At 54.8% G+C, this 8902-nt stretch overlaps 2 protein-coding genes across 3 annotated transcripts in view; both read right to left on the bottom strand.

The window, feature by feature from the left end:
- TSTD1 (thiosulfate sulfurtransferase like domain containing 1) overlaps positions 1-68 on the bottom strand; it is a 1207-nt gene extending 1139 nt beyond the window's left edge. The window contains exon 1 of the mRNA XM_021716466.1: positions 59-68. Within this exon, the coding sequence (XP_021572141.1) occupies positions 59-68 (10 nt within the window). The remainder of the gene's footprint in view (positions 1-58) is intronic.
- Positions 69-441: 373 nt separating this feature from the next.
- On the bottom strand, positions 442-8319 carry USF1 (upstream transcription factor 1). Of its 2 annotated transcripts, none has more exons than XM_008065921.1 (11): positions 8198-8319; positions 4465-4557; positions 4056-4105; positions 3795-3910; positions 3365-3466; positions 2920-3115; positions 2452-2539; positions 2258-2316; positions 2036-2130; positions 1661-1789; positions 442-1160 (listed from the first exon to the last, which is right to left on the bottom strand). In XM_008065921.1, the coding sequence occupies exons 2-11, from the start codon at positions 4470-4472 to the stop codon at positions 1071-1073; spliced, it is 933 nt and encodes a 310-aa protein (XP_008064112.1). In that variant the 5' UTR covers positions 4473-4557; positions 8198-8319; the 3' UTR covers positions 442-1070. The 2 variants fall into 2 exon arrangements, with proteins under 2 accessions (XP_008064112.1, XP_021572135.1); XM_021716460.1 differs by having other exon boundaries at positions 3826-3910.
- Positions 8320-8902: the final 583 nt, after the last annotated feature.

Here is an 8902-nt window from a genome sequence, read left to right as displayed (position 1 = left end):
CGCGCGCTCCCGCGGCGGCGAGCAGAACAGTACGAGAGCCCGGGACCCCCGCGGGTACCTCCGGCCATGGTGCGCGCGCAGACGGCGAGTCGCAGGAACGCGGCCTCGGCCCCGGCCCGGCCCCTCGGCGCCTGCAGCATCGCCCCCTCGCTCCCCGAGCTGAGCCCGGAACCGGAAGCACAGGCCCCGCCTCCCGCGGCACCTGTTCGCGTTGCGTCTAACACCAGGCCCGCCTCCCCCGATCCCCGCCCCAGACGTCCTTACGGTTGCCCGGGATGGGCCGGAAACGGCGCAGCGGTCTGGCCCAGGTAGCAGGACTCAGGGTAATGAATACAGGAGTGGCACCTCACCCTAAACTAGGCCCAGCCCTTACTGGTCAAAGAGCAATATACCCCCCTCCCTTCCGCCCTGGGGCCCACTAAGAGAAGGAAAAGACACAACTGTGGTTCTGAACAATTTTATCTTTAAAAAAAGAAAGGAAAAAAAAAAAAAAGACACCCCCATAAGGGGGAAGGCCCCAAGTGGACCCTTGCCTATTGTTCTCCCTGGCTCCGGAGACTTCTGCGCAGACCTCAGCTTCTCGCTGGCCAACCTCCTCTTCCTGGCACCAGCCACTGTTAAGCATCCTTCCCCCATTTCTTGCTTAAGCCTGCTCCCCTGAGTTGCGGTGCACATCTAATCCAACTCCAGGGAAAGGAAGAACCAATGGAGGTGCCAGAGTCCTGCGGCGAGCCAGGGCATCGCCTGTCAGCAGACCCTCTGCTGGGCACGCTAAGCAAGCACAGGGCAGCCCCCCAGTTTAGTGTGTCCAGTATCCAGCATGGAGACAGCACATGCACTGTGCACAAGGAGCACAAGGGCCCCGGGGCCGCGTGGTGGGGGTGGGCAGGGCTGTCAGTGCACATCCACATTGTGTGTTTCACACACGGCAGGGCCTTGGTTCAAAGACACGCCTCCTGAACCCCCAGTCCCATGCCAGAAGCGGGCAGTGAGGGAAAGGGGCACGGGATTAGGCTGATGCTCCTGGGCTGTCTGCAGTTCTTGGGCCCAAAGCCCTCGAACCCCCATAGTTAGTTGCTGTCATTCTTGATGACCACCTCTAATCCGTGGTGTCGCAACTGAGCTCGGAGCAGCAGATTCTTATTCTTAAGGTCTTCCACCTGACAGGAGGAGGCAGGAAGAGGAATGGGCAGTGAAGCTGGCACCGCCAAGCCCCCGAACCCCCTCACACATATCCACTGGTGAGGGGGAAAGGGTGAAGCCCTCTCTCTTTTTTTTTTTTTTTGAGTTGGAGTCTCACTCTGTTGCCCAGACTGGAGTGCAGTGGCCGCTCCCAGCCACCGCAGCCTCGACCTGCTGGTCTCCGGCGATCCTTCCACCTCAGCCTTCCGAGTAGCCGGAATTACAGGCATACGCTACCACGCCCGGCTGATTTTTTGATTTATTGTAGAGATGAGGTCTTGCTGCCCAGGCAGGTCTCGAACCCGCGGGCTCAGGCAATCCACTCACCTCAGCCTCCCAAAGGCGCGGGATTACAAGTTGAGCCACCGAGCCCGGCGAAGCCCTCTCTTTGAAGAACAAAGTAGAGGTCCCACCATGGGCCAGTGGCTACAGGAGCTGAGCAGGGCCACACGGGGTGGGGTTTGGGAGGCAATCTGACCTGTTGTCGAAGCACATCATTGTCCAGCTGCAGCTGATCGAGCCCCTGCAGCTCTTCAGACAACCGGTGGTTACTCTGCCGGAGCTCCTGGATATAATCACAGGCTTTGGACAGGATCCCACCTTTACTCTGCAAGACAAGGCCAACCAAGTGAGGATGAGGACTAAGACAGCTCGCTTGCTTTTCCAAAAGCAGACTTGCACTTCGGGCCTCACTCTCCCCTAAGGACGTGGTCTGACACCCCCAGGGATCCAGGAACCTCAGAGGGACGAGAAGAGACTACTGCCATGTGTGCCCCATGCTCCACCATTTCTGGAAACAATACCAGGAGACAGAATTCAGGCATCCTGCCCACTACCAGGGTCTTTCCATGACCTGGCCAGACTTGGTGCTCTCCATAGAGCAGTCTGGGATGATCTTGGACAGCTGCACGATCCAGTTGTTGATCTTGTCTCGGCGGCGGCGTTCCACTGTGGGGCAAAGCGGAGGACAAGGTGACTCAGAAAAATCACCACAAGCCCTAGGGTAAAATTACCTAACACCTCGTCCCCTCAGACATCACCAGACGGTTCTGTGCTGCACCTGGATGCCACCTACCTTCATTATGCTGAGCCCTGCGTTTCTCATCCCGCGTAGTCCGGGGAGCTTCTGACTTCCTGAGAACAGAGCCCAGGGTGGCCAGAGTAAGGGCAGGATAAAAAATGTGACTGGCATTGGGGTAAGGGACTACACAAGAACTAGCAGGCACAAAAACCACTCACGGAAAGGAAGGAGAAACAAGGGTCACTCACGGGGAGTAAGGGTGCGTCCTAGGGGCAATAGAGCGCTGGCTTCCTCCCTGTAGTACTTCTTGTGGCGACATCATCACGAAGAACTGACCTGTGAAGACGCAGGGCAGGTTCTGTCAGGACACGGGACTAGGCACCTCATCAAGCCAAGGTGAGGGCCCTGGGCCCTTCCTCTGAAACGAACATGCTAGAAAGGCAGCCCTAACCTCACTGTCTGCCCAGGTTTTTTGGTTTGCTTGTTTTTTAAGAGACAGGGTGTCGCCAAGTTGCCCAGGCTGGTCTCAAACACCTGAGCTCAGGCAATCCTCTCACCTCGGCCTCCCAAAGTGCTGAGATTACAGGCTTGAGCCACTGTGCCCAGCCTTTGCCCAGGTCTTAATCACCACTAAGAGTCATGAGTGAAGGCCCACTGCCCACCAGTCCCACAGCCCACTCCAGCCCCTCCAGCCAGCATTCTTGCGGACATCTCACCAGTGCCAGGAGGGGTCGCCTGCCCCAGCAGTGCCTCTGATCCCTGGGTAGTAACAACAGCAGCCGTACTGCCCGATGTGGTGCCCCCTGCCCCATCTCCCACCGCAGTGCTGGGGAAGTAAGTATAGTGCGTCTCAGCAGCTGTCCCCTCCGTGTCAACTGCATCATCACTGGTAAAAGCACCTTGGATCACCGCCTGGGAAGGGGAGCAAAAGACAGATTCTGGTGACAGTCAGATACTTCTTCCTCCTGTGCCACTCTAAACCTTCTACCCCTTAGGGGGGAGGAGAGAGAGAGAGAGACAGACATTCCCCAAGGACAGCCTAGTGCCTTGGGACAAGATAGCCCAGGTCCCCCACTGTCCCTAGCTTCACCCCCATCTTCCTGGCTCCCCTTCTTCATCTTCTTAGAGCTCTAGTCCACTCTTCAGCCCACACCCCTGTACCTGGGTCATGGATTGAGTGGCAGGGTAGCCACTGATGGCGCCAGTGCCCTCAGTCTGGCCATCCAGCTGCCCCTCAGACACCTGGATCACCCTGTACATCACCTAGAAGCAGGAAGGAAGGCAAAGGGAGGGGAAGAGAGAAGCCAAGAATAAGTGTTGGGAATACCAGGGCCCCTCATAAAGCTTCCCTAGAATAGGGCCCCAAAACAAGGGTCCTCCAGAGACACAGATGCAGCATCCTCCCTTTTTGCCCCACACAGAGGTTTCAGCAAGTCCCGACCTCACACCAGAGTCCATTAATGTCCCCTCCTCCATAGCAGTCCACATTTTCACCTCATCCTCCAAGCCAGGTCTCCCCAGGACATGTTCAGTTCCCTCCCTCAACCCCAACCCCAGATGACACCTGCAGCCACCTGGCCCCCTCCCTTACCTGGCCCCCATTCTCAGTTCGGAAGACGTACTTGACGTTGGGGTCAGGGAAGGTGGCAGCTGACTGGATGCTGGCAATAGCCACACTGGTTGGGTCCTCCCCAGTAGCCACTGCACCTGAGTTAAGGAACACAGGAAACTGCCTTTCTCCCTCTGTCCCACCTGCATGTCACTGAAGGCGAAGGATGCACAGGTGACAGCTCAGCAGGGGAGGAAGGGAGTCATGGCCGTTCTTGGTCTTGGTTCTATGTCCAACACTTACCTTCCTGAATCTGCACTGTCCCCTCTTCCGTTTCAGCTGTTTTCTGCTGCCTGTTTGTGGTGAAGGGACAAAGGAAGAATACAGGAAGAAGTGAATGAGAAGCTCACAAGTAACACACACCTCCCAAACTAACTGGTATTCCCAACAGATGCAGAGTTAAGTTAGATCAACAACTAGTATTTACTGTTTACTGTGTTTACAGGCACTAAGCACACATGCACTGTCTTCCTTAGTGCTAAGAACAGCACTATGAGGTAGATAGCACTGCTTCTACTCTCCAGGTGAACTTACCAAATCATACAGCTGGTAAGAGTACAGGCCTGCCAGACTCCACAGCCAGTGCTCTTGGCCATTTGGCACTCCCAAGCCACCCGTCCTTCATCCCAGACCCTACCTCTTCTTCACTTACCCCTTCATCTCTCTGTGAGGGGGCACATCCGAGGAACTGGCTCTTTTTTGGAGGTCTTGGTATCTCTTGACTCACAGGTCTGAGTGCTAAGTTCTGGTAGAAATCACAGAGTTTGCAGTGAGTCTAGGAAATAGAACAGCCTCTTTGGTTCTAGAATTTAGCCTCCATAGACACAGCCAGGATAACCCAGTCATCTGCAGGGAACAGTCTCCCCCTCTCTAATGTTGAAGACTGGCTTACAGTAATTGAAAAAAGCAGCTCTACAAATAGTGTTTCTCGCTCCTCCATTATCACTTCAACTCCTGGTGGAGAAAGGATAATTATACTATAAGACAGAAATAACATATTTCTGGATGGATTATTATTAAAGCTTGTGTTTTTTTTTGAGTTGGAGTCTCACTGTGTCACCTAGGCTGGAGTGCAGTGGCATACTCATGGCCACCACAGCCTCGACCTGCTGGACTCAGGTGATCCTTCCACCTCAGCCTTCTTAGTAATGGGAACTACAAGCATGTTCCATCATGCCTGGCTAATTTTTTTATTTACTGTAAAGATGAGGTCTTGCCAAGTTGTCCAGGCTGGTCTCAAACCCCTGGGCTGAGGAAGTCCTCTCTCTTTCACCTCCCAAAATGTTGGGATTACAGGCATGAGCCACTGCGCTCAGTTTATTAAAGCTTTTATGACCTGCCATGACAACAGCTTCATGGGAATTAGAAAGCGCCATGTGGCTGGGCTCAGTGGCTCAGTCTATAACCCCAGTCCTTTGGGAGGCCAAGGCGAGTGGATTGCCTGAGCCCACAGGTCTGAGACCCACCCTAGCAACTTGGTGAGACCTCATCTCTACAACAAATCAAAAATTAGCCGGGCATGGTAGTGCGTGCCTATAGTTCCGGCTACTCGGAAGGCTGAGACAGGATTGCTGGAGCCCAGCAGGTAGAGGCTGTGGTGGTCGGGAGCGGCCACTGCACTCCAGTCTGGGAGACAGAGTGAGACTCCAACTCAAAACAAAAAACAACAAAAAAAAAAACAAAGAACATGGCATATACAGACCACCACTATTAAAAAATACAAAATCAGCTGGGTGCAGTGGCTCACAGTTATAATACCAGCACTTTGAGAGGCCAAAGCAGGAGGATTGCTTGAGCCCAGGAGTTTGAGACCAGCCTGGGCAACACAACAAGACCCAGTCTCTACAAAAAAAAATAAAGAAATTAGCTAGGCATGGTGGCATATGCCTGTAGTTCCCACTACTCAGGAGGCTGCAGCAGGAGGATTGCTTGAGCCCAGGAGTTCTAGGCTGCAGTGAGCCATGATTGTGCCACTGCACTCCAGCCTGGTGACAGTGAGATTCCAATTCAAAGCAAACAAAAAAAGATCATGGACACTGATGCTTCTCTACCTTCTCAGCCACATACACTAAGAAATTACAATTCTTGCTGGGCTCGGTGGCTCAGCCTGTAATCCCGCGCCTTGGGGAGGCTGAGGTGAGTGGATTGCCTGAGCCCGGGTTCCAGACCCGCCTGGGCAACTTGGCAAGACCTCATCTCTACAATAAATCAAAACTCAGCTGGGCGTGGTAGCGCGTGCCTGTAGTTCCAGCTACTTGGAAGGCTGAGGCAGAAGGATCGCCGAAGCCCAGCAGGTTGAGGCTGCAGCGGCCGGGAGCGGCCACTGCACTCCAGTCCGGGCGACAGAGTGAGACTCCAACTCAAAAAAAAAAAAAAATTACAATTCTCAGCTGGGCACGGTGGCACTTTGGGAGGCTGAGGCGAGAGTATTACCTGAACTCAGGGGTTCGACACCAGCCTGGACAACTTGGTGAGACCTCATCTCTACAACAAATCAAAAAAATAAGCCAAGCATGGTAGTGCGCACCTATGGTTCCAGCTACTTGGAAGGCTGAGGTGGAAGGATCGCCTGAGCCCAGCAGGTGGAGGCTGCAGTGGCCATGAGCGTGCCACTGCAGCACTCCAGCCTAGTCGACAAACTGAGACTCCAACTAAAAAAAAAAAAAAATGAAGTCTATTGACACTGGAAAAACATTCCTAGACACAAAGACTGGATGGACTTAGACCTGGGGGCCCATTCTTCTGACAGGGCTATTGTTTTGGGGTGTCCAGATATACATCATCTGTTATAGAGACCCTGAAGCCCAAGCCCCCTCGATTTTATTCTCCAAGGCTTCCTGAAGAACAACACAGTTGCTAAAATGTTGCTATGAGCCAGGCTCAGTGGCTCAGCCTGTAATCCAGCGCCTTCGGGAGGCTGAGGTGAGTGGATTGCCTGAGCCCGCGGGTTCGAGACCCGCCTGGGCAGCAAACCTCATCTCTGCAATAAATTAAAAAAATCAGCCAGGCATGGTAGCACATGCCTGTAATTCCGGCTACTCGGAAGGCTGAGGCGGAAGGATTGCTGGAACCCAGCAGGCGAGGCTGCGGTGGCAGGAAGCGGCCACTGCACTCCAGTCTGGGCAACCGAGTGAGACTCCAACTCAAAAAAAAAAAAAAAAAATGTTGATATGACAACTCCAAATCAACTGAGCCTCAGTAAAAAGGGGAAGAACTCCAGGCCAAGGGTTCAGAAGAGACAATGAGGGAGGAATCGATCTACAAGTACCTGCCTTAGAACCCTAATACCCAGCAAGAGGACAAGTAAGACAAAGGGCTGAGCAGACAGATACCTCCAGAAAGAAACAGCTAACCAGAACAAGCAATAAGATCATCCCAACACGGAAGGGTCAAGATTTTTGTAAACTCTTCCCCCACAGGGTCCTTCAAACCTTTTGCTATCCAAAGAAAATCTTCATCAGATAAGCCTTGGAAAGTCCGTGTCCAAGGAAAATGTTAACAAGAACAACAATAACAACAACAAAAAAAGGAACAGAAAGTGAAACTGTCCAGGGGAAGTAACGCTGCAAGGAGATCCCGGTCCCTTAAGGGAAGTGGCACTAGTTCTGGGACCACCTACGTCTCCATCTCAACCCGATGAAGAGATGCCCCTCCGAGGCTTGCCGCGCCGACTGCAGGAGGAGGCAATGAAAGAGAGCGCAGGGTACAGAAGGCATCTCCATTGGCCACAGCTGTCAGCCAGGAGCAGCCTCTGAGGACACCCAGCAACCGGGTCAGGCTACGTATCCAAATCTCAGTTGGACATCCGGAAGCGCTTTCCGAGCATCAGGGGTCGGTGACACGGAACCGGGATGGGGTGGTGTGGCGTGCACGCTCAGGCAACGAGGGCCCAGTAAAAGCCCCTGCTAAATCTGTACACAAAGGGGGGAAAAATCAAGCATCGAAACAAGGCTGGCGCCTGGATCGCGCTCGAGGATGAGGCGCCTCTCGCCAGGCCCTCCAGAGTGGGTCTCACGGAGCCGAGCGCCCGCCAGGCGCGAGCCCGGCAGCCCGCACCGTGACCAGCCAGCCCCGCCGCACTCACTCCGCGCCGCGGCTCCTCCGCAGAGGCAGGAGAGGCGGCGAGGGCGCGGGGGCCTGGTGCGCGCAGCTGCGGCCCGCGGCGAGACAGCGCAGGAGGGCTGGGACCTGCACGCTGGGGGCTGGGAGCGAGTTCGGCCCACAAAGCGGGCTGCAGATAAAGAACCTGGCACGGCCCCCTCCCGCAAAACAAAGGCTTCCTCCCCTGGGGTCCCCGCAGAACCCAGGCTTCCTCCCCAGGCATCAAGGCTGCCCTGCCTGGCCGGGCCACCCAGGCTCCAGACTCTCGTCCGTCCTACACTCACCGGCCAAGGCCGCGCCAGCTGCTGATTCTCCCCGTCTGGGCTCTCCCTCTCCCGACCTGGGCAGCTCCATAGACAGCTGCTCATGCGCACTTCCAGCCTGCGGCCATGTTGGTGAGGGGCGGAAGTGTTCCTCTGGACCGCCCAGTCGACTCACGGACGCGGGGCCGCCCCGCTTCCGTTCGCTTCCCCTTGATGAGGGCTGAGGGGTGCCGGGTGTGTGGCCGTCGCTGAGTCCGGAAAGACGCAACGTTCTGAAGAATGTAGCTGAGGTTCTAGCCGCTTTCGGCAAGTCAGGGCAAAGACGACTACTTTCTACTGCCATCTTCGTGCTGGACAGGGCCTTTCCAGTCCCAGAAAAAAGGACTGAAGGAGACCAGATGGAATGGAGGGAGGGACGCGCGAGGGTGGCGCCATCTTTAACTAGGGCTGGTTGGGAGGCCATCTTGGATCAGGGCATCTTTTTTAGAGGGTTTCCTTCTAGAGATTAGGATATATCAGGGTGTAGTAGATGTGGGTATACACCTTGATGTCAGCATCAGCAATCACTTACCCGAAGGCCCAGGGTTTCTGGTTTTTCTGCGGTTATTCCCATTCTCAATCAGGATCTACTAGTAATGGATTTGGAGTAGTGTGGTATAATGGGAAGAATTCAAGCCGGGCTCGGTGGCTCAGCCTGTAATCCCGTGCCTTTGGGAGGCTGAGGTG

The sequence above is a fragment of the Carlito syrichta genome, unplaced genomic scaffold (genome assembly GCF_000164805.1).
Source record: "Carlito syrichta isolate Samal-C Ts95f unplaced genomic scaffold, Tarsius_syrichta-2.0.1 Scaffold308820, whole genome shotgun sequence".
NCBI lineage: Eukaryota > Metazoa > Chordata > Mammalia > Primates > Tarsiidae > Carlito > Carlito syrichta.
Note: the sequence above shows the minus strand (reverse complement) of the source record. Positions and strands in the feature narration are given on the sequence as shown.

What these genes read in the sequence shown, in the direction of transcription:
- USF1 (XM_008065921.1), bottom strand. An exon ending in GGCGACCCCTCCTGGCACTG is followed by an intron (nt 2,540 to 2,919) that starts GTGAGATGTCCG and finishes GCGTCTTCACAG; the next exon opens with GTCAGTTCTTCGTGATGATG. An exon ending in AGGACGCACCCTTACTCCCC is followed by an intron (nt 2,317 to 2,451) that starts GTGAGTGACCCT and finishes CTCTGTTCTCAG; the next exon opens with GAAGTCAGAAGCTCCCCGGA.